The 23,889-nt window shown below is 54.4% G+C and overlaps 1 protein-coding gene across 1 annotated transcript in view; it reads left to right on the top strand.

Annotated features, from left to right (window-relative positions):
- SLC9A9 (solute carrier family 9 member A9) overlaps positions 1 to 23,889 on the top strand; it is a 498,743-nt gene that overhangs the window by 39,058 nt on the left and 435,796 nt on the right. The window contains exons 3-4 of the mRNA XM_066347824.1: positions 2,067 to 2,144; positions 4,329 to 4,405. Of these exons, the coding sequence (XP_066203921.1) occupies positions 2,067 to 2,144; positions 4,329 to 4,405 (155 nt within the window). The remainder of the gene's footprint in view (positions 1 to 2,066; positions 2,145 to 4,328; positions 4,406 to 23,889) is intronic.

Genomic DNA, 23,889 nt, shown 5'->3' with positions numbered 1-23,889 from the left:
CGGACAGCGTACAGGAGAGAGAGAAGGGGCCGTGTTGGGCGGGATCACAGCGATCTCGGCAGGGGTGGTTGACAAGAGCCAGCTTCCGAGATGAGGAGATGAGCGAGAGTTCAGGCGCAAAAGGGGAAGGACATCAGACGTTGTAGTTGTGACATCTGTGCGTCTGAAAGATTTTGATAGGTGCTGTCCCAGTAAGAAGGCCCTCATGGTGATATAGGGAATGCAGTCTGTGTGTGTGTGTGTGTGTGTGTGTGTGTGAGTGTGTGTGCACGTGTGCATGTAAGAGAGAAAGGGACAGGGACACAGAGAGTGGGGGAGAGAGAGAGAGAGAGAGAGAGAGAGGGTCTGGAGAGAAGAGGAGGGGTCTCAGGAAGGTCGTGAAGATGAACTGTTCTCATTTTCAGACCACCCAGCTAATCACAGATCCTGGGCTTCAAGGATTTCTCCATCCCATCTCATTGTACGTCTCACCCAGAAAAGTTCTGGATGGCCGAGTTCATTTTAATCTCGGAATAAAAGCCCATCCACAACGACGAGCAACCCCTTTCTTCACCTTCCAGTGTGTTTTGGCACAGAGTCTAAAAAAAATATTTTAGACTTTGGAATGGAATAAAGGAAGGAAAAATAAGACTAAGTCTGTAAAAATGTTCTATGTGGCAAAAAATTTAAATATAGCCTTGTCAGAAGCCAAACTGTTCAAACACTGCCAATTCTTTCTGACCGGAAAAAAAAAGAACAGAAAAAATATCATTTAAAATATGAGGAATAAAATACTAAGCAAAATAAGAGAAAGAAGTTATCTTTGCCCAGAAAAGTTTCATGGAAGTTTGTTGTCTAGAATAGAATACAGACTTCACATTTAAAACATTTCGCCCTGGCCGGTTGGCTTAGTGGTAGAGCATCGGCCTGGCGTGCGGGGGACCTGGGTTCGATTCCCGGCCAGGGCACACAGGAGAGGCACCCATTTGCTTCTCCACCCCTCCCCCTCTCCTTCCTCTCTGTCTCTCTCTTCCCCTCCCGCAGCCGAGGCTCCATTGGAGCAAAGATGGCCCGGGCGCTGGGGATGGCTCCTTGGCCTCTGCCCCAGGCGCTAGAGTGGCTCTGGTCACGGCAGAGCGACGCCCCGGAGGGGCAGAGCATCGCCCCCTGGTGGGCAGAGCATCGCCCCCTGGTGTGCGTGCCGGGTGGATCCCGGTCGGGCGCATGCGGGAGTCTGTCTGACTGTCTCTCCCCGTTTCCAGCTAAAAAAATAAAATAAAAAAATAAAAAAATAAAACATTTCATTACAGTTATGTTGTGCTTATGAATGTCTAAGTTTGCATTGTCTTTTATTGTCATCTCTGCTAACTTAATAGCATCTTAATATGCCTCACACAACCTTAGAGAAGGTGGTATACCTGTGTTTTTTAAAAAATTTTATTTAGAAAATTAAATTTAATGGGGTGACATTGATCAACAAGGGCACATAAGTTTCAGGTGACCATTTCTACAGCATTTGAACTGTGGATTGTGTTGTGTGCTCGTCACCCAAAGTCAAATCATTTTTTGTCACCGTGTATTTGTCTTTTCTTTGCCCCCCCCCTCACAACCCCCTTTCTCTGAAAACCACATCAACTTTTATCCATGTCCATGAGTCTCAGTTTTACATTCCACTTATGTGTGAAACCATACAGTTCTTCGCTTTTTCTGATTTACTTATTTCACTCAGTAGAATGTTCTCAAGGTCCATCCGTGTTGTTGTAAATATCACTATGCCATCATTTCTTATGGCTGAGAGGTATTCCATTGTATAGATGAACCACATCTTCATTATCCAGCCCTCCATCAAGGGGACACTTTGTTTCTTTCCATGTCTTGGCCACTGTGAATAATGCTGCGGAGAACATGGGGGTGCGTGTGTCTTTGTATCCAAGTTTCTGAGCTTTGTGAGGAGACACCAGTAGAGGGACAGCTGGCTCATAGGGTAGCTCTGTGCTTAATTTGTTTTGAGGGACCTGTATTTTTGCAACACGTCTTTCGTGGCCCAGAGCGGCCTCTTCCTCACGGCACATGTGTGTTTCCTGCAGATGACGTTCGATCCCGAGATCTTCTTCAATGTGCTGCTGCCGCCGATCATATTCCACGCAGGGTACAGCCTGAAGAAGGTAAGGGCGGGGCGCTCACGGCGTTCTGGTCTCATCTCCGAGCGCAGATGTCTACCTGTCCTGCGGGGGCGAGGAGAACACAGCAGGGATTCCCTGGGGCTGCCCGTTTGGTGAGACTGTTACCGTCTCAGAGGGTGTGAGACAGACAGAAATTGGACACGCCTGCAAGTCTTCTAAACCGCCTCTGGCCCGTACACCAGCCACGCGCCCCACCCACGCCACGGTCCAGCGCTGGCAATGGGCTGGTCTGAGCGCAGGGGGCCATCTGTGTAACACACGCATGGTCGTCCCAGACCTACTGTGCAGGGAGGGGGCGGACTGACTCAACGACGTCTGGTGACTTCATGTAGAAACGGCCATGTTTGGGTGAGAGGGGAGGGGTTGATGATTATATATTGTCAGACTTATTTCGCTTTTTGAAAAAAACTTACTTCAAGCCCTGGCTGGTTAGCTCAGGGGTAGAGCGTTGGCCTGGCGTGTGAAAGTCCTGGGTTCGATCCTGGTCAAGGCACACAGGAGAAGCACCCATCTGCTTCTCCACCCCTCCCCCTCTCCTTCCTCTCTGTCTCTCTCTTCCCCTCCCACAGCCAAGGCTCCATTGGAGCAAAGTTGGCCCCGGGCGCTGGGGATGGCTCCATGACCTCCACCTCAGGTGCTAGAATGGCTCTGGTTGCAGCAGAGCGACGCCCCAAGATGGGCAGAGCATCGCCCCCTGGTGGGCGTGCCGAGTGGATCCCGGTTGGGAGCATGCGGGAGTCTGTCTCTCTGCCTCCCTGCTTCTCACTTCAGAAAAATAACTAATAAAAATAATTTAAAAGAGTTAAAGAGAAATACTTCATTTGTGGCTACTAGCACACTGCCACTGACCTGAGGGTTGCGTTGTATCTCTGTGGCCAGCGTTATCCGGGACGGTCGGCTGTTCCCTCACACGGGGCGTTTCCACCGGGCAGGGTCTCAGGGCACTTTCCCAGCGCTCAGCGGGCGGGGCTCCCAGAGAGACGTCCCATTCACAGGTCCAGTGCACGTGTCGCCCTCAGTCGGGGACAGGCTGACCATGCACGTCCCCTAGACGAGTGATCGGTGGCAGCTGCAGGGCAAGCTAGCGCCCCCTCTGCAGCGAGCGAGATGCTGGCCTCTCTGAGCTGTGGGAGACGGAGGCCATGAGGCTGCCCACACCACCCCCTCCCCCAGATTCCTGCTCCCCGCCGGGCGCCAGGCGGCCTGGTCTGCACAGATCTGGCCCTCGGGTGTGTCCCAGACCCCTTCTTGTCATCAGTTCCAGCCCCTGGGGCCCCACGTCCAGAGCTGGAGCTGGAACGGGGTTTCCCAAGCGAGCGTCTGAGAGGGTCTGTCTGGTCGGATTCCTTCAGGTCACTCTTCCCGCCCCCAGTCCCCTGGCCCCAACACCAGGTGTCGCTGTGTGTGAGTCTTTAGCCGAGACGGTTGTAGGTCATTACAGTTCTGTCATGACATGCAGAAGCAGTGTGAGTCAGAGATGCACTGACACAAGTCAAAGGTAACGTGAATCTTTTAGAATGGCGTGGGTTTTATGGGGGTTTTTCATAGGTGAGAGGAGGGGAGATGGTGAGGCAGACTCCCACCTGTGCCCTGACCAGGATCCACCTGTCAATCCTGTCTGCGGCCGATGCTCAAGTACCAAGCTATTTTTAGCACCTGAGGCTGTGTGTTCCAATGAGCTATCCTCAGCGCACGGGGGCCACACTCAGACCAACTGAGCCACTGGCTGCAGGAGAGGAAGAGGGAGAGGGAGGAGAAGAGAAGCAGATGGCCGCTTCTCCTGTGTGCCCTGACTGGGGATCAAACCCGGAACACCCATATGCTGGGCTAACACTCTATCCACTGAGCCACCAGCCAGGGCTACAATGGCATTTTTAAAGTGCTCAGGGGTTCCAGTGACAGTAAACTCCTTAAACACGCCGGCTGGCCGTGGCCTGAGCCCCTGCCCTTTCTCTGGGATCTCACCAGGCCTGTAGAGTATCCTTCATCAATGCTCTGTTCCTTCCACGGGCTCTCCCCTGCTTCTCTGAGAAATCTGTTCTTTCCAGGGAGGGGAGGGGTGGGCTGTGGAATGCACGGATTATTTTAATTTCCTGTTACACGAAGAAAAAACGCTGATGTACCACACTGAAAACATGTGTATATATATATTATCTTTCTCCACAGAGACACTTTTTTCAAAACTTGGGATCGATTTTGACATACGCCTTCCTGGGCACGGCCATCTCCTGCGTCGTCATCGGGTAAGTGGGGCTCGGAGCCGGGTTCCGCGGGGCGGGGCGGGTGGGCTGGCGGCTCTGCCGGAACCTCGCGCGTCCGGCGCTGCTCGCGCACCAGGACCGTCCGCTGCGCTGCTCACGTGGTTCCGCGCCGTTCTGATTCGGTTCCACGCACGGCTCGCGAGCCTCCGACGGGCACGAGGTTGCCAAGCAACGCACACCGCCGTGTTTCGGTGGCTGGTTTCCTCGGCGCGTCCCTGGAGCTCCCACAGGGAGGTGGGTAGCTCGGCTTGAAGTAGGGAAGCCTGCCGCGTTCATTTCTGGCTCCGATGCCACAGAGCAGCTCACTGGGTTCTTCTGCCCTCTGTTTGTTTTTTTTTTCCGGGGGGCCCTAGCTGTATCTGTATCGGAAGGGGGGGTATAACCGTCCCTACCTGGCAAAGGTTTTCTTTCTGAGGGGAAGTTCGCGATAGAGCACTCGGAGACAGATCTCTACAGACACGTCGGGGGTCTTCAAGGCGGGGGTGGCGTTTCTGGATCCGCTTAGAACGCAGGCTGGTTCCTTCCTCGTTCGTGTTACTGGTCAGGCTGCTAGGAACCCCCAGGTCTAGCTGGACAGACTCGGGCTTCCGGCTCATCAGCAAGCAAAGGTGGGAGGAAACGGGTGACCCACCCAAGGTCACTTATCGTTCTGGCCAGCGTGGTCAGTCTCCTCGGCAGGGAGGACGTTCTGTCCAGCGTGGTCAGTCTCCTCGGCAGGGAGGACGTTCTGTCCAGCGTGGTCAGTCTCCTCAGCAGAGAGGACGTTCTGTCCAGCGTGGTCAGTCTCCACAGCAGGGAGGACGTTCTGTCCAGCGTGGTCAGTCTCCTCAGCAGAGAGGACGTTCTGTCCAGCGTGGTCAGTCTCCTCGGCAGGGAGGACGTTCTGTCCAGCGTGGTCAGTCTCCTCGGCAGAGAGGACGTTCTGTCCAGCGTGGTCAGTCTCCTCAGCAGGGAGGACGTTCTGCCCAGCGTGGTCAGTCTCCACGGCAGGGAGGACGTTCTGTCCAGCGTGGTCAGTCTCCACGGCAGGGAGGACATTCTGTCCAGCGTGGTCAGTCTCCACGGCAGAGAGGACGTTCTGTCCAGCGTGGTCAGTCTCCTCGGCAGGGAGGACATTCTGTCCAGCGTGGTCAGTCTCCACGGCAGGGAGGACGTTCTGTCCAGCGTGGTCAGTCTCCTCGGCAGGGAGGACATTCTGTCCAGCGTGGTCAGTCTCCACGGCAGGGAGGACATTCTGTCCAGCGTGGTCAGTCTCCTCGGCAGAGAGGACATTCTGTCCAGCGTGGTCAGTCTCCTCGGCAGGGAGGACATTCTGTCCAGCGTGGTCAGTCTCCACGGCAGGGAGGACGTTCTGTCCAGCGTGGTCAGTCTCCTCGGCAGGGAGGACGTTCTGTCCAGCGTGGTCAGTCTCCACGGCAGGGAGGACGTTCTGTCCAGCGTGCTCAGTCTCCACGGCAGGGAGGACGTTCTGTCCAGCGTGGTCAGTCTCCACGGCAGGGAGGACGTTCTGTCCAGCGTGGTCAGTCTCCTCGGCAGGGAGGACATTCTGTCCAGCGTGGTCAGTCTCCACGGCAGAGAGGACATTCTGTCCAGCGTGGTCAGTCTCCACGGCAGGGGGGACGTTCTGTCCAGCGTGGTCAGTCTCCACGGCAGAGAGGACATTCTGTCCAGCGTGGTCAGTCTCCTCGGCAGAGAGGACGTTCTGTCCAGCGTGGTCAGTCTCCTCGGCAGAGAGGACGTTCTGTCCAGCGTGGTCAGTCTCCTCGGCAGGGAGGACGTTCTGCCCAGCGTGGTCAGTCTCCTCGGCAGAGAGGACGTTCTGTCCAGCGTGGTCAGTCTCCTCGGCAGAGAGGACGTTCTGTCCAGCGTGGTCAGTCTCCTCGGCAGAGAGGACGTTCTGTCCAGCGTGGTCAGTCTCCTCGGCAGAGAGGACGTTCTGTCCAGCGTGGTCAGTCTCCACGGCAGGGGGGACGTTCTGTCCAGCGTGGTCAGTCTCCACGGCAGAGAGGACATTCTGTCCAGCGTGGTCAGTCTCCTCGGCAGGGAGGACGTTCTGTCCAGCGTGGTCAGTCTCCACGGCAGAGAGGACGTTCTGTCCAGCGTGGTCAGTCTCCTCGGCAGAGAGGACGTTCTGTCCAGCGTGGTCAGTCTCCACGGCAGAGAGGACGTTCTGTCCAGCGTGGTCAGTCTCCTCGGCAGGGAGGACGTTCTGTCCAGCGTGGTCAGTCTCCTCGGCAGGGAGGACATTCTGTCCAGCGTGGTCAGTCTCCACGGCAGAGAGGACATTCTGTCCAGCGTGGTCAGTCTCCTCGGCAGGGAGGACATTCTGTCCAGCATGGTCAGTCTCCTCGGCAGGGAGGACGTTCTGTCCAGCGTGGTCAGTCTCCACGGCAGAGAGGACGTTCTGTCCAGCGTGGTCAGTCTCCACGGCAGAGAGGATGTTCTGTCCAGCGTGGTCAGTCTCCACGGCAGAGAGGACATTCTGCCCAGCGTGGTCAGTCTCCTCGGCAGGGGGGACGTTCTGTCCAGTGTGGTCAGTCTTCACGGCAGGGGGGACGTTCTGCCCAGTGTGGTCAGTCTCCTCGGCAGAGAGGACGTTCTGTCCAGCGTGGTCAGTCTCCTCGGCAGGGAGGACGTTCTGTCCAGCGTGGTCAGTCTCCTCGGCAGGGAGGCCGTTCTGTCCAGCGTGGTCAGTCTCCTCGGCAGAGAGGACATTCTGTCCAGCGTGGTCAGTCTCCTCGGCAGAGAGGACGTTCTGTCCAGCGTGGTCAGTCTCCTCAGCAGGGAGGACGTTCTGCCCAGCGTGGTCAGTCTCCACGGCAGGGAGGACGTTCTGTCCAGCGTGGTCAGTCTCCACGGCAGGGAGGACATTCTGTCCAGCGTGGTCAGTCTCCACGGCAGAGAGGACGTTCTGTCCAGCGTGGTCAGTCTCCTCGGCAGGGAGGACATTCTGTCCAGCGTGGTCAGTCTCCACGGCAGGGAGGACGTTCTGTCCAGCGTGGTCAGTCTCCTCGGCAGGGAGGACATTCTGTCCAGCGTGGTCAGTCTCCACGGCAGGGAGGACATTCTGTCCAGTGTGGTCAGTCTCCTCGGCAGAGAGGACATTCTGTCCAGCGTGGTCAGTCTCCTCGGCAGGGAGGACATTCTGTCCAGCGTGGTCAGTCTCCACGGCAGGGAGGACGTTCTGTCCAGCGTGGTCAGTCTCCTCGGCAGGGAGGACGTTCTGTACAGCGTGGTCAGTCTCCACGGCAGGGAGGACGTTCTGTCCAGCGTGGTCAGTCTCCACGGCAGAGAGGACATTCTGTCCAGCGTGGTCAGTCTCCTCGGCAGGGAGGACATTCTGTCCAGCGTGGTCAGTCTCCACGGCAGAGAGGACGTTCTGTCCAGCGTGGTCAGTCTCCTCGGCAGGGAGGACGTTCTGTACAGCGTGGTCAGTCTCCACGGCAGGGAGGACGTTCTGTCCAGCGTGCTCAGTCTCCACGGCAGGGAGGACGTTCTGTCCAGCGTGGTCAGTCTCCTCGGCAGGGAGGACGTTCTGTCCAGCGTGGTCAGTCTCCTCGGCAGGGAGGACGTTCTGCCCAGCGTGGTCAGTCTCCTCGGCAGAGAGGACGTTCTGTCCAGCGTGGTCAGTCTCCTCGGCAGAGAGGACATTCTGCCCAGCGTGGTCAGTCTCCTCGGCAGAGAGGACGTTCTGTCCAGCGTGGTCAGTCTCCTCGGCAGAGGGGACGTTCTGTCCAGCGTGGTCAGTCTCCTCGGCAGAGAGGACATTCTGTCCAGTGTGGTCAGTCTCCTCGGCAGAGAGGACGTTCTGTCCAGCGTGGTCAGTCTCCTCGGCAGAGGGGACGTTCTGTCCAGTGTGGTCAGTCTCCTCGGCAGAGAGGACGTTCTGTCCAGCGTGGTCAGTCTCCTCGGCAGAGAGGACGTTCTGTCCAGTGTGGTCAGTCTCCATGGCAGAGAGGACACCCCGCCGCTGGGGCTGTGACGGTGTGGCTGTCTTGTCTGCCCGTGAACGGTACTGCGCACGACTGTGAACTGTTACCCCTGACACAACAGGCTGAAGCCAAAAGCACACCATAGTCCCCCACCCAGCCTTCCCTCAGGAGTCGCTGGTGCGTGTCGCCGGAAGGCTGAGGGTTTATCACGGCTCGTCTCTGAAAACGGCGGTCCGTGGGGTTGGCTGAATTCCCTGTTCAATTTGTATTGATTCAAGCTTAGAACAGATCAGACTCTATTCTATGAAAATGTCCAGCCCTGGCTGGTTGGCTCCATGGTAAAGCGTCAGCCTGGCATGTAGAAGTCCAGGGTTCGATTCCTGGTCAGGGCACAAAGGAGAAGCGACCATCCGTTTCTCTACCCCTCCCCCACCCTCTGTTTCCCTCCCACTGTCATGGCTCAACTGGTTCAAAGGCATTGGCCCCGCGCACTGAGGGTGGCTCTATGGAACCTTTGCCTCAGGTGCTAAAAGTAGCTTGGTTGCAAGCATGGCCCCAGACGGGCAGAGCATTGACCCCAAATGGGTTTGCTGGGTGGGTCCTGGTCGGGGTGCATGTGGGAATCTGTCTCTGCCTCCCTTCCTCTCACTTGGAAAACATGAAAAGAAAAGGAAATGTCCAGCAAGGTGTAAGCAGAGAGGAAGCTAAAGATCTTAACTCTTGACAGGGGGCCTTGTCAGCTCTGGACCCCTGAGTGGTTTTTATACCTTGTGCCACTTGAGAGGTACTGGGGTTCGGTCCTTTCTCGAGCGTGCTCAGAGGAGGGGTTTCCGTTCTGCGGGTACACTGTAGCTAAATGTTCAAACGTCAAAGCTGCCGGGCCCTAGACATCTGTGTGAGGACAGCCCCTCGTTCTGAAGGGGAGGGAGCAACATCTCGAGAGGCTGACTCGTCGCCTTAATCACCAGTCGCACGGCCAGGGCAGCAATCGGAACTTCAGCTCCAGACCCGTCACCCCTTCTTCCAGAAGCCACTTCTCTCGAATGCCTGCACCTCCCTACACGTCGTCTCTACAGGGTTTGGCGGAAGGCTCTGAGAGGGCGGACTGTCCACCAGTGATCACCAGTTTGTAGCAGACAAACTGCAGCTTCACGGTTCTGGAATGTGAGGAGCTGAAATTCACGATGGACCCAGGTTCCAACCCTGTGGGCAATGCTGCGCTTACGCAGTAATCAATTTTCACTGTTTCCCTGTTTCCTTTGCAGAACTGATTTTCAGTATGTTTAAGGAGGTGCATTATATAATATGCTTGGACTATCACAAAAAACCTATAAATTCATTATTTAAAAGTCCAACAATGTATAGTGTGTGTGTGTGTGTGTGTGTGTGTGTGTGTGAGAGAGAGAGAGAGAGACATCACTGAATTGTTCTAAAAAAATTTCTGTTCAAGAGATCTGGTAATATACCGTTTACTGGAATAGAGCACCTCTTCTAATTGATGGTAAGGCTGCAATCAATAACTTATATCGGAAAGAGATCGGAACGGCTTTCAGAACCGTGTTATTTGTTTGCGCTGAGCGTAACCTGAGCAACAGAAATCCATAGGGTTCTTTCTTACTGTGAGCCACTGATTGAGAGTTTAAACACAGAGGGAGCCCCTCAGAAGTCCCGCGGAGGGTGAGGAGGTCAGAGCTCCATGTGAGGAAGGTGGTCTGGTGACCCTGTGGAGGAGGAATTTCAATGTAGGGGCAAAGATGGCAGCCAGGCACCGCTGAGGAGGCGGTTTCCGTGGGCAAGGCTCGAAGAGGTGACCGCCTGGCCCGGGCAGGGGCGGTAAGGGTGGGTGTGGTCTCACCCACCGGTGGACATCCTGAGAGAAAATGGGGTCACCCAGGGCCAGTGTGTGGCGTGAGGAGGGGACCTGCCCACAGAGACTGGGGCGTATTGGGCCCAAGAAACACGAAGGAGAACACAGGGCATGTGTCTGGAAGTCGAGGTCAGCGGCAGAGGGAGGGGGTCCGCGTCTGTCTGACCCGGGAGGGGTGAAACGCGACAGGAAGTGGCGTGGCCATCGGGTCCACCCTAGGGGGTGCTGGGTGACCGTGCAGTTACCCCACGGCAGAATTAGGGGAAAGGCAACGGCCAGTCTAGGACCCGGGTCCCGCAGGACGAGAAGCAAGGGCATATTCTTATGCTGTGACCTCCAAACACAGTTTCGGAACTCCTGCAGGGAAGACCCAGACTTTCAATTCAGACCAAACCGACACTTCCGTAACCGTGACCCCCGTGGTAGGAGTCACTGAAACTCACACTCGGACCTTAAGAAATGACCGGCGACGTTTTTCTGATAAACGAATGCTAAGAAAAACAACACAACGCACAGGTATGGAGTGCCTGCTGTGGATACGTCCTGTGCCTCTTCAAAAAGTGCATTCATTCCCTGGATGATTTCATTTAACCCTCAGAATCATCCTGTTAGGTAGATGTTATCATTGCCCGTCTTTACCGGCTGAGGATTTGAGAGAGAGAAGAGCATCATGGGAAGTAACAGACCTAGTATTGCTCATTACATAGTTTGGCTCCAGAGTCATAACCCTTTAATGCCCCGAAATGTGTTCACTTCTGTTTGTTTATGGGCACTTAGAAATAACACATCATGAATTAAACTAACATGGTATAGATCAGTCAGCATGTACTGAAGGGCCAGCCGTTTCTTCATTAGCCCGGTCGGAGTTCTCACAAACAGGAGAAATGTTTATTTGAAAAAGCCTCCCAAAAGGAGGTGCCCTTTTTGAGAAGCAGGGAGGCAAGGGCGTCGGCAGATACACCCTGATGTCCCCCCCGAGTGAACGGGGCAGGAAGAGGGATGTGGGGCCGTCAGGGAGACGGGGCTCTGAGGACAAGCTCACGGAGCAGGTGGAATCTGGGTGGTCCCGGGACGTGGGCGGATGAGGGAGTTAGTGCCCTCGAGTGCCTCAGCCCTGGTGGGTGTGTGGGGAAGCTTGTGCAAGGGTCCCAGTGGGAGGTCAGGTTTCTGAGGGCCGTGGCAGAGAGTGTGGGAGGTGACAGTCTAGAGAGCCTGCTGACAGACAGCCGGGAAGCCCGGGTCGGGGGCTGTGAGGACGGGAAGGCGAGCAGAGGGCTTCTGAACCGAGAATGGAGCTCCGCTCGGGAGCCCTGGCCTTCCGCAGGGGGAGGACGGCCAGGTTCCGACTACGGGTGGGTTTCAATGCGGGGCTCTGTTACCGTATTTTTTGCTCCATAAGATGCACCTAGGGTTTTAAGGAGGAAAATAAGAAAAAAAAAATTCTGAACCAAATGGTGTGTTACAATATTTAATAAAATATATCACAATAATATTTCAACAATGTAAACTCAACAGCAGTATTAACAACCATCAGCACTGTTATTAACAAATGAGAAGAGACTTTAATGTTCAAATACTCTTCTAGTTGTCCGGGAACCCGCAGCAGCCAAAAAAAAAAAAAAAAATGAACATTCCCTCCATAATACACGCGAGAATTTTCCCCTCCACTATTGGGGAAAAGAAAATGCATCTTAAGCGGAAAAATATGGTAACTTTGTATCATTTCACAGAGCGGGTGTAAACCACCTTTTATGTTACATGGGAAAGCTTAACAGCGTCCTCTCTGACCATAAAATCAAAGAAACTGTTAACCACTTTTAAGTATGGACTGTTCTTAGACAAGTCAGTCACTTTGTTTCAGTCCTCTCCTCCAATTTCCCACTTATGCAAGATCTTAAATACGTCTTTGTCTTGAATAAAACCCATGTATTTGAAATAGTTCTCTAGTCGTCTCCTCCATCACTGAGAACTATTCCTTTGTCTTTGACAGTGTTCCACCTTTTTGTGCCACAGGCTTGTATCAGCACCGCTGAGTGTGACGCTCACTGTCAGCACATGCAGTTTGTCCTAAGAACTAATTAGTGATCACCTGACCAGGTGGTCACACAGTGGGTCGAGTGTCAGCCTGGGATGCTGAGGACTCAGTTTCAAAACCCTGAGGTCACCGGCTTGAGTGCAGGCTCATCCGTCTTGAATGTGGGGTCGCCGGCTTGAGCGCATGGTTGCTGGTTTGAACATGAGATCATAAACATGACCCCATGATCACTGGTTTGAGCAAAGGTCACTGGCTTGAAGCCCAAGGTCTCTACTTGTTGCGTTTCAGCTCTCCCAGGTCAGACAGAGAGCAAGGGGTTACTTGGTCAGCTGGAGCTCCCCCCCCCCCCGTCAAGGCACAGACGAGAAAGCAATCAATGAACAACTAAGGTGCCACAACCACGAGTTGATACTTCTCATCTCTCTCCTTCCCTGTCTGTCCCTGTTTGTCCCCCCCTAAAATAAATAAATAAATAAATAAATAAATAAATAAATAAATAAATGTTATAGATAAAATGCTTCCTTTTAAAAAAATAATCAAAATGATATATATTATTTAGAAATTAAATGTAATAGGGTGACATTGATCAACAAGAGTACATAGGCCTCAGATAAACATTTCTATGGCATTTGAACTGTTGGTTGTGCTGTGAAAATGATATTTAAAAAAATTTTTGTTAATGAGGAATTAAAAAAAAATTCTCTGATTACTCACATTATTTGGAGAAAGGGACATAGATGGAAATGATGAAAACAATTTTAAAACTTACTCATTTTCTACACACACACCCCCTCCCCGTGCCCCGGGACCAGTGTTTTGTATGCACATGGTCTCACTTTGTTCTCACGATGCCCGCCCTCAGAGACAGGTGCTATTTTTAGCGTTCTTTGGCAAACCCGGGCACTGAGGTTAAGGCTTTGCCGGAGGCAACCCCGTAAGTCATGAGCAGGTCTCCCTGCAGAACCAATACTCCTTCTAACTCAGGGGTGGTCAACCTTTTTATACCCGCCGCCCACTTCTGTATCTCTGTTAGTAATAAAATTTTCTAACCACCCACCGGTTCCACAGTCATGGTGATTTATACAGTAGGGAAGTCACTTTACTTTATAAAATTTATAAAGCAGAGTTACAGCAAGTTAAAGCATGTAATAATTACTTACCAAGTACTTTATGTCAGATTTTCGCTAAGTTTGGCAGAATAAATCTTTATAAAACAACATACTGTAGTTAAATCTGTCTTTTTATTTATACTTTGGTTGCTCTGCTACCACCCACCATGAAAGCTAGAACGCCCCCTAGTGGGCAGTAGGGACCTGGTTGACTACCATTGTCCTAAATGATACTTTATATCAGGGGTCAGGAACCTATGGCTCGTGAGCTAGATGTGGCTCTTTTGATGGCTGCATCTGGCTCGCAGACAAATCTTTAATAAAAAAAACGTTAAAAATATAAAACATTCTCGTGTATTACAATCCATTCATTTCCTACCGCTCATGTTCATGGTTGCGGGTGGCTGGAGCCAATCACAGCTGTCCTCCGGGACAACACCATGCCACAGGAATGTGAATGTCCCTGTCGTGAGCCTTCATAAGCACAGCACAGAGGTCCTGCCTGGCCGCGCCCCTGAGGCCAGGGAGTCAGGGGACCCCGGGGGCTCTCGCTCTGCCCTGAGGTGTCACGGTGGCCCGCTGCCCCGGGGACCTCCAGGCCTCCGTGCCCTTGGCTCTGGTGCATGAATTGCTGTTGCTCTGTTCTTAGCTAGGGTTACATTTGGTGAGGCTTGGGGACCTGGAGAGAAGTCACTCCAGGCAGAGAGGGGAGCATGTGGGTGGGGGTGGGGGACGCTGCAAGATGGAGCGTCCGCACCGCCTTTGTGTGTGGTGGCCGGCGCGCGGACAGGAAGCAGCAGCTGGACGTAAGGATGGGAGGGGGCAGGCATTCAGTCCAGGGACCTGAGTGAGACCTTCTTCTGGAGGATGGACGTCACTCTGCAGCCTACGAGGTGCTGAATGGGGGACATGCATGTTTAGAAAGGTCACTATGACTCCAGTAAGAAAAGTGAGCCGTTAGGAGCTGATGGTGGTGGTTTAATCTCAGAGACCCCCTGGTGGGATCCGACAGCAGGCTGGGAGCTGGATCTCACAGGGTGTGGCCGCGGAGCAGGGGGAGGAGACAGAGGCCCTCGCGGTGGGCGGGGAGCTGGACCTCACAGGGTGTGGCCACGGAGCAGGGGGGGAGACAGAGGCCCTCGCGGTGGGCGGAGAGCTGGACCTCACAGGGTGTGGCCGTGGAGCAGGGGGGGGGGACGCAGAGGCCCTCGCGGTGGGCGGAGCTGGACCTCACAGGGTGTGGCCGCGGAGCAGGGGGGGGGGACGCAGAGGCCCTCGCGGTGGGCGGAGCTGGACCTCACAGGGTGTGGCCACAGAGCAGGGAAGGGAGAGACAGAGGCCCTCGCGGTGGGCAGAGCTGGACCTCACAGGGTGTGGCCACAGAGCAGGGGGAGAGACAGAGGCCCTCGCGGTGGGCAGAGCTGGACCTCACAGGGTGTGGCCATAGAGCAGGGGGGGAGACAGAGGCCCTCGCGGTGGGCAGGGAGCTGGACCTCACAGGGTGTGGCCACGGAGCAGGGGGGGAGACAGAGGCCCTCGCGGTGGGCCGGGAGCTGGACCTCACAGGGTGTGGCCACGGAGCAGGGGGAGGAGACAGAGGCCCTCGCGGTGGGCCGGGAGCTGGACCTCACAGGGTGTGGCCGCGGAGCAGGGGGGGAGACAGAGGCCCTCGCGGTGGGCGGAGCTGGACCTCACAGGGTGTGGCCGCGGAGCAGGGGGAGGAGACAGAGGCCCTCGCGGTGGGCAGGGAGCTGGACCTCACAGGGTGTGGCCACGGAGCACGGGAGAGACGCAGAGGCCCTCGCGGTGGGCGGGGAGCTGGACCTCACAGGGTGTGGCCACGGAGCACGGGAGAGACGCAGAGGCCCTCGCGGTGGGCGGGGAGTCTTCTGTCTCCCACCACAAACTCTCTCTGGGAGGAACCGTCAGCTCGGTCACGGCCTGGATCTCATGCACTGTCCAGCCTATTCCGTCCTTGTCTCTTCTCTCCATAAACTTAACCCCTTGGCTCTGAGGCCCTCACTTTTGGGGAGAGTCCATGATAACTATGTGGCCAGGTGGACCACCAAATCAATGAAAAACGTTTGAGAAAGGCGTGTCCTCTCTTGGACAGAGAGGTGGTAGAGGGACAGCAGTGACAGCAAACGCGAGCTTGGTGTGGGTGGTGATGGTGCATGTTCCATGTCCTGGGCCTCGAGCTGACCGTTGTGCGCTGTGTGACCTCACTGAATCGTCACGACAAACAGGAACCGTAGCCACTTCCATTGTTTCCTGAGAAGTCCGAGGCTCCGATGGCTGAGGTGACTTTTCCAAGGTGTGGCCGACTCCAGGGCCGGTCAGCTCACATCGTCCTTGCAGGTTTCAATGGGTCCTTGGACCTGCGGCCGCTGCAGCAACACCTGGCACTTGTCAGAAATGCAGCCTTGGGCCTCAGCCCAGACTCCTGGATTCTCACCTGCGTGTGAACAGGTGACGTTGACCCTGTGGCACTCCCAAACTGTGCAGAGAGCACGTTACAGACCCGGGACTCCCAGGCTGTGCAGAGACCGCATTACAGACCCGGGACTCCCGAACTGTGCAGAGAGCATGTTACAGACCCGGGACTCCCAAGCTATGCAGAGAGCGCGTTACAGACCTAGGACTCGCAGGCTGTGCAGGGAGCACGTTACAGACCCGGGACTCCCAGGCTGTGCAGAGAGCGCGTTACAGACCCAGGACTCCCAAACTGTGCAGAGAGCATGTTACAGACCTGGGACTCCCAAGCTATGCAGAGAGCGCGTTACAGACCCGGGACTCCCAGGCTGTGCAGAGAGCGCGTTACAGACCTGGAACTCCCAGGCTGTGCAGAGAGCACGTTACAGACCCGGGACTCCCAGGCTGTGCAGGGAGCGCGTTACAGACCCGGGACTCCCAGGCTGTGCAGGGAGCGCGTTACAGACCCGGGACCCCCGGGCTGTGCAGAGAGCGCGTTACAGACCCGGGACTCCCAAGCTGTGCAGACGGCACGTTACAGACCCGGGACTCCCAGGCTGTGCAGAGGGCGCGTTACAGACCCGGGACTCCCAAACTGTGCAGAGGGCGCGTTACAGACCCGGGACTCCCAAACTGTGCAGAGAGCGCGTTACAGACCCGGGACTCCCAAGCTGTGCAGAGAGCGCGTTACAGACCCGGGACTCCCAGGCCGTGCAGAGAGTGCGTTACAGACCCGGGACTCCCAGGCTGTGCAGAGGGCGCGTTACAGACCCGGGACTCCCAGGCTGTGCAGGGAGCGCGTTACAGACCCGGGACTCCCAGGCTGTGCAGGGAGCGCGTTACAGACCCGGAACTCCCAGGCTGTGCAGGGAGCGCATTACAGACCCGGGACTCCCAGGCTGTGCAGGGAGCGCGTTACAGACCCGGGGCTCCCAGGCTGTGCAGAGAGCGCGTTACAGACCCGGGGCTCCCAGGCTGTGCAGAGAGCACGTTACAGACCCGGGGCTCCCAGGCTGTGCAGAGAGGAGCGCGTTACAGACCCGGGACTCCCAGGCTGTGCAGCAAGCGCGTTACAGACCCGGGACTCCCAGGTTGTGCAGAGAGCGCATTACAGACCCGGGACTCCCAGGCTGTGCAGAGGGCACGTTACAGACCCGGGACTCCCAGGTTGTGCAGAGAGCGCGTTACAGACCCGGGACTCCCAGGCTGTGCAGAGAGCGCGTTACAGACCCGGGACTCCCAGGCTGTGCAGAGACCGCATTACAGACCTGGGACTCCCGAACTGTGCAGAGAGCATGTTACAGACCCGGGACTCCCAAGCTATGCAGAGAGCGCGTTACAGACCTAGGACTCGCAGGCTGTGCAGGGAGCACGTTACAGACCCGGGACTCCCAGGCTGTGCAGAGAGCGCGTTACAGACCCAGGACTCCCAAACTGTGCAGAGAGCATGTTACAGACCTGGGACTCCCAAGCTATGCAGAGAGCGCGTTACAGACCCGGGACTCCCAGGCTGTGCAGAGAGCGCGTTACAGACCTGGAACTCCCAGGCTGTGCAGAGAGCACGTTACAGACCCGGGACTCCCAGGCTGTGCAGGGAGCGCGTTACAGACCCGGGACCCCCAGGCTGTGCAGGGAGCGCGTTACAGACCCGGGACCCCCGGGCTGTGCAGAGAGCGCGTTACAGACCCGGGACTCCCAAGCTGTGCAGACGGCACGTTACAGACCCGGGACTCCCAGGCTGTGCAGAGGGCGCGTTACAGACCCGGGACTCCCAAACTGTGCAGAGAGCGCGTTACAGACCCGGGACTCCCAAACTGTGCAGAGAGCGCGTTACAGACCCGGGACTCCCAAGCTGTGCAGAGAGCGCGTTACAGACCCGGGACTCCCAGGCCGTGCAGAGAGTGCGTTACAGACCCAAGACTCCCAGGCTGTGCAGAGGGCGCGTTACAGACCCGGGACTCCCAGGCTGTGCAGGGAGCGCGTTACAGACCCGGGACTCCCAGGCTGTGCAGGGAGCGCGTTACAGACCCGGAACTCCCAGGCTGTGCAGGGAGCGCATTACAGACCCGGGACTCCCAGGCTGTGCAGAGAGCGCGTTACAGACCGGGGGCTCCCAGGCTGTGCAGAGAGCGCGTTACAGACCCGGGGCTCCCAGGATGTGCAGAGAGCACGTTACAGACCCGGGGCTCCCAGGCTGTGCAGAGAGGAGCGCGTTACAGACCCGGGACTCCCAGGCTGTGCAGCAAGCGCGTTACAGACCCGGGACTCCCAGGTTGTGCAGAGAGCGCATTACAGACCCGGGACTCCCAGGCTGTGCAGAGGGCACGTTACAGACCCGGGACTCCCAGGTTGTGCAGAGAGCGCGTTACAGACCCGGGACTCCCAGGCTGTGCAGAGAGCGCGTTACAGACCCGGGACTCCCAGGCTGTGCAGAGGGCACGTTACAGACCCGGGACTCCCAGGTTGTGCAGAGAGCGCGTTACAGACCCGGGACTCCCAGGCTGTGCAGAGAGCGCGTTACAGACCCGGGACTCCCAGGCTGTGCAGAGGGCGCGTTACAGACCTAGGATTCAGGAAGGACCAGCGGTGGGAAGCGTGACTGTTTTCCCTCACATTTCACCTCGTATTATTCAGGCATCAGTGACACTAAACCGGTTTGTTTTAGATAATTTACATCCACAAGATTTGCAGGGCGCGTCAGCATCTGAGCACGTGCCCGGGTCAAGTACCGCACGGGTGTTTCCGTTAGACGGTCATCCGTCCACAGAACCCTGCCGTCAGGCTCCCAGAGCCCTCACGGTGAGACAAGCCCAATGCTCTGGCCAAAGGGTTTTATGGGAGGTGCTCACCTCAGTTTAATCCATTCTTCTGCTGCAGTTAAAATGAAATGGTCGGTCCCCAATGAAAGCAGAAGTCAATCTTCACTTCAGCTCTGCGCCGTGTGATTGCTGTATGTCACCCTTCCTAACCGATTCCCGTTGCGGGAGAGGCGGCTCTAAAAGTTTCCGTGGGCAAAGTTCAACCATCAGGGGATGTGAGTCAGGCATCTGAATAGTGACATCACTGCGGCAGCTTCGATGAGCACGTCAGTGAGCACGTGTGATCCTGAAGGTCAATCCTACTGGGTGCCTGCGCTCTGTATTTTCATGGACATCTGGACCCTTTGTCCCGCGGCTGCTGGTTGTTTCTCCTCCCTCCGAAATGTGAGGGTAGTGTCCAGCTCCCCCAGGAGTGTGGCCTGATGTCAGCTGGGTTTATCTGTGGAACTTCTGCGCAGACTTTGTGGGGTAGGTCACTCCGTCTGGCCGCAGCCTCTGGAGCCCCCTCTTCCAACAAGGTCTCCCGCGGTGAGAAGTGCGGGGCACAGCGGTGGCGGTCGCCTGCCTGTACTGAGCACGCAGGAGCTTTGTGCCAGCCAGTGCCACACCTCCACCTGCGTTGTGCTGATTCATCTCCTCCATCGCCCGCTGAAAGCGTTTTCTCATCCTGAGAATCTCTGTCTGTGTCTCTCGTAAGATTCTCCCCCGTTTTCTTTCTTTCTTTTTCGTTATTAAATGAGAGGTGGGGAGGCAGAGAAACAGACTCCCACATGCACCCCGACAGGGATCCACCTGGCATGCCCACCAGGGGGCGATGCTCTGCCCATCTGGGTCTGTTGCTCTGTTGCTTAGCAACAAGCTCGTCTTAGCGCCTGAGGCAGAGGCCAAGGAGCCATCCTCAGTGCCCGGGCCAACTTTTGTTCCAATGGAGCCTTGGCTGCGGGAGGGGAAGAGAGAGACAGAGAGGAAGGAGAGGGAAAAGGGTGGAGAAGCAGATGGGCGCTTCTCCTGTGTGCCCTGGCCGAGAATCGAACCCACGACTCCTGCACGCCAGGCCAATGCTCTATGCTGAGCCAACTGGCCAGGGCCCCATTTTCTTTATTAAAACAATTTTTATTTTTTTTCCTTCAATGTTAAAAGTTTAGCAAACATGATTGTATACCTCTTCTTATTTATAGAATAGACTCTTACTGTACACTTGGGGACTCCACAGTAGCAGCTCAGGGTCAGTGTTGTTGTATAATAAGGGTGACTACGGGGTGGGCGTGAGGGCGTCTAGTGGGGACACATACTGAGGTTCTGAGTACTTTGCCCTCCATCTTTCTGTCAACCTGAAACTATTTAAAAAATAAATTAAAAACCTGCTAATTGAAAAAGGAATACCTACGTTAAAAAACCAACCCTGCCTGACCTGGGGTGGCGCAGTGGCTGAAGCGTCGACCGGGAACCCCAAGGTCGCCGGTCTGAAGTCCAGGCTGCCCGGTGAAGGCACACAGGAGAAGCAACTACTATGAGGTGATGCTTCCCACTCTCCCCCCCTTCTCTCTCTCTCTCTCTCTCTCTCTCTCTCTCTTAAATTAAGAAATAAAACCTTTTTTTAGAAAATCAGCCTTTTCTTTGATAACACATAGAACAGAGCCGAGGTTTCCTGTGGCCGCCTGCAGGGAGGCGGCTGGAGAGCCGCCCTTCTCTGAGTCTAGGACTCCGGCTTGTAGGCTCTCGAAGCCCACTCAGCCTGTTTTAGGGGCGCAGCACCTTGGTTTAGGGGACTGGAGACGTGACCTCACGTGCTGACAGGAGTCCTTTGCCAGGAACAGTGCTGGGCGCACGGAGGTCTGGAGGGCGGTGCTCAGGGGGTCTGTGGAGGAAACCCACCACACAGAGCGTGCGGGTCACCCAGCGCTCACGCATCCAGTGCAGCCCAGTGTGACTTCTGGGAGCCGGAAGTCTATCATCTTTCCTCAGACTTCCCTGAGCTATTACTTCCACGGATGTGCGGTTTAGCTTGTCTACTTCTAATAAATAACTTTTGTGAAAAAAAAAAAAGAAAAAGAATGGTTTTCCTATTGGAAAACTAATACAGAAATCTCCCCAAAGGTTTTTCTTTCTTTCTTTCTCTTACCTTCTAAATTTTAAACTACTTTCCATATATTCAATGAGGAAAAGACAGCACTTTTTAAAAATGTGTTCTTACATAGCTGCCAGATGATTTCTAATCTTCCTTTTTCTCTTTTCGCCTGCCTCCCAGATGGGTCAAGTTTACAAGCAACGTAGCTAGGCATTGATACATTGTTCCAAGAGCCCTCGTCCCGTTGCATTCCTCCCAGATTGAGGACTTTCAGCGTCCAAGAATAGTAATGGAACTTTTTAGATTTGGTTTTGTTTGAAAGTTCCACAGAAGTAAAGGGGCCTGCCTTAACCCTTGAGGTGCTCAGAGCTCATTAGATACTTTGTAACATAATTTATGAGCAGTGTTAATACCCTTCTAACAACGTAGTTAGGAGGACATCTCAGGCTTCTCACAACCTTGGCCACAAAAGAGAGGCCACCAGCAAAACCCTACTGAAAAGTGCTCTCTGCGGCCATGGGCCACTCTGTAACTCGGACACCGCTCTGTAACCCGGGCACCACTCTGTAACCCGGACACCACTCTATAACCCGGACACCACTCTGTAACCCGGGTACGGCTGGCCTGGGAGGGGCCATGCAGAACCTGGGAATCAGCATTGAGGAACATGCATAAGGATTCAACAGAGATTGTACCTGTTGAATTTAATAATATCTGGACTTGTATTTCATATGTATATAATGAGAAAAACATTTATCCAGCGTTGGACTTTTTTTTTTTTTTCTGTATTTTTCTGAAGCCGGAAACGGGGAAAGACAGTCAGACAGACTCCCGCATGTGCCCGACAGGGATCCACCCGGCACGCCCACCAGGGGCGACGCTCTGCCCACCAGGGGGCGATTCTCTGCCCCTCCGGGGCGTCACTTCTGTTGCGACCAGAGCCACTCTAGCGCCTGGGGCAGAGGCCGAGGAGCCATCCCCAGCGCCCGGGCCATCTTTGCTCCAGTGGAGCCTCGGCTGCGGGAGGGGAAGAGACAGACAGAGAGGAAGGAGAGGGGGAGGGGTGGAGAAGCAGATGGGCGCTTCTCCTGTGTGCCCTGGCCGGGAATCGAACCCGGGACTTCTGCATGCCAGGCCAACGCTCTACCACTGAGCCAACCAGCCAGGGCCCAGCGTTGGACTTTTATTGGATTTTTTTCAAACATCTCCATGGCAACAATTTGAAAATAATAATGTTGCTAGTTAACTAATTAATCAATGCTCTTTCACCACAGAGTTTGAGAAACAGTGCTTGGGGGTGGGGAGCGTTCACTCAAAGACATCCTCATTTCAAATAGAAAAAAAAACAACTGTTTAGAAAGTCACTTTTTAGGTTGTGGTTGAAAGAGATTGGTTCAATTTTGCTTGGTGGATGACTAGTTTCTCAGAACAAATCTTATTTCCATTAAAGTTCATCTGAAAGTTACTGAAGCGTTTTTAAGGGATGGCATTTTTTTTTCCTAGAAGGAGATTTTTGATTAAAAAAATGATCCTGATTCAGATATACTTTGCTTCAGATTTTCTTTTATTGGGGTCAGGGAGGAGAAGGAAGCAGTTGAGGTGGCTTCCTGCAGTCTGGGTTACCTCCGCTCCTCCCTGCCTGAGGCTCTGCTGAAACTGGTGTCTAAGTGCCAGTGGCTGTCTTCCAGGGTGGCCTCTAGGACTGAGTCTCAGAAGGGACCGCAGGGATGGTATTGTTTGAGAGCCAGAGACAGGGCCAGGGAGGAGGTGACAGAAAAGTCTTGGAATGGCTGCCTTGGTCCCCCCAAAGAATTAATGTCTTTTACCAGCTAAATATTCAGCTCCTGAATGAGTGTGATAAGTTCTTGGCTTCCCCGAAAGACAATTTTTTTTTTTTTATATTGAGAATGTATTTTAGCTCTCCTAAAATACACAAAATTCTTAGGATAGAAAGTGTTCAAACCTGACCAGGTGGTGGCGCAGTGGATAGAGCGTCGGACTGGGACGCGGAGGACCCAGGTTCGAGACCCCGAGGTCACCAGCTTGAGCGCGGGCTCATCTGGTTTGAGCAAAAGCTCACCAGCTTGAGCCCAAGGTCATTGGCTCGAGCAAGGGGTCACTCGCTCTGCTGTGGCCCCACGGTCAAGGCACATATGAGAAAGCAATCAATGAACAACTAAGATGTCGCAACGAAAAACTGATGATTGATGCTTCTCATCTCTCTCCATTCCTGTCTGTCCCAGTCTGTTCCTCTCTCTGTCTCTCCCTGTTTCTGTCACACACACACACAAAATAAGAAAGTGTTCAAATGTGCCCTCTCCCTAAAATAACAAACATATACAGGAATGGGTTTTCCTCAGTTTGAAGCCCCATTTCCACGATGGTGTGAAATTCCTTCATGTCAAAGGGGAAATAAAAGATTACTTCAGAACATGATTTAGGATTAAAAAAAAATTCTGATCTAGAAACAAAACCTTCCCCCCCCTTTACAGATCCTCTCAGATATTTAAAAATTTTAACATCTAATAATACCTGTGTGTCTTTTTTCTTTCATTACTTTGAATTTTAGTCTTCCTTCTTCCAATAGATAGTTTATGAAAATACCTATGTGTGTAGGAGAAGTTATAGTCGTGGGGAATAGCTTTTATTTTAAATGTCATATTGCCTTCTGTCCCCTTTTCAGAAATAATTGCCATTAGTTCCTTAGACTGGAAGAGTTGGGCTCTATGATGTGTTTATGTTTTTATCTCTACCTTGCTGTTTGGATGTAATGTTTTCTCACTAGCCTCCAGCTCCGCTGTGAAAGTTCATGGCATCACTGCTGAGAACTGCACAAAATGGGGGGGGGGGGGAGGGTGAATACCTTGAACAAAATTTGGTTTGAGGCCCTGACCGGCTGGCTCAGTGGATAGAGCATCAGCCCAATATCCAGGGTTTAATGCCCGATCAGGGCACACAGGAGAAATGACCATCTACCTCTCTTCCCCTCCCTCTCCCCCTTCTCTCAATCTTTTCCTCTCACAACCAGTGGCTCAATTGGTTTGAGCATCGGCCTCAGTTGCTGACAATAGCTTGGTTGATTCAAGCATCAGCCCCGAATGGGGGTTGCAGGGTGAATACTGGTTGAGGTGCATTGCAGAAAGCAGTCTCACCATCTCCTCCTC

Source organism: Saccopteryx leptura, chromosome 8 (genome assembly GCF_036850995.1).
Source record: "Saccopteryx leptura isolate mSacLep1 chromosome 8, mSacLep1_pri_phased_curated, whole genome shotgun sequence".
Classification (NCBI taxonomy): Eukaryota; Metazoa; Chordata; class Mammalia; order Chiroptera; family Emballonuridae; genus Saccopteryx; species Saccopteryx leptura.
Note: the sequence above shows the minus strand (reverse complement) of the source record. Positions and strands in the feature narration are given on the sequence as shown.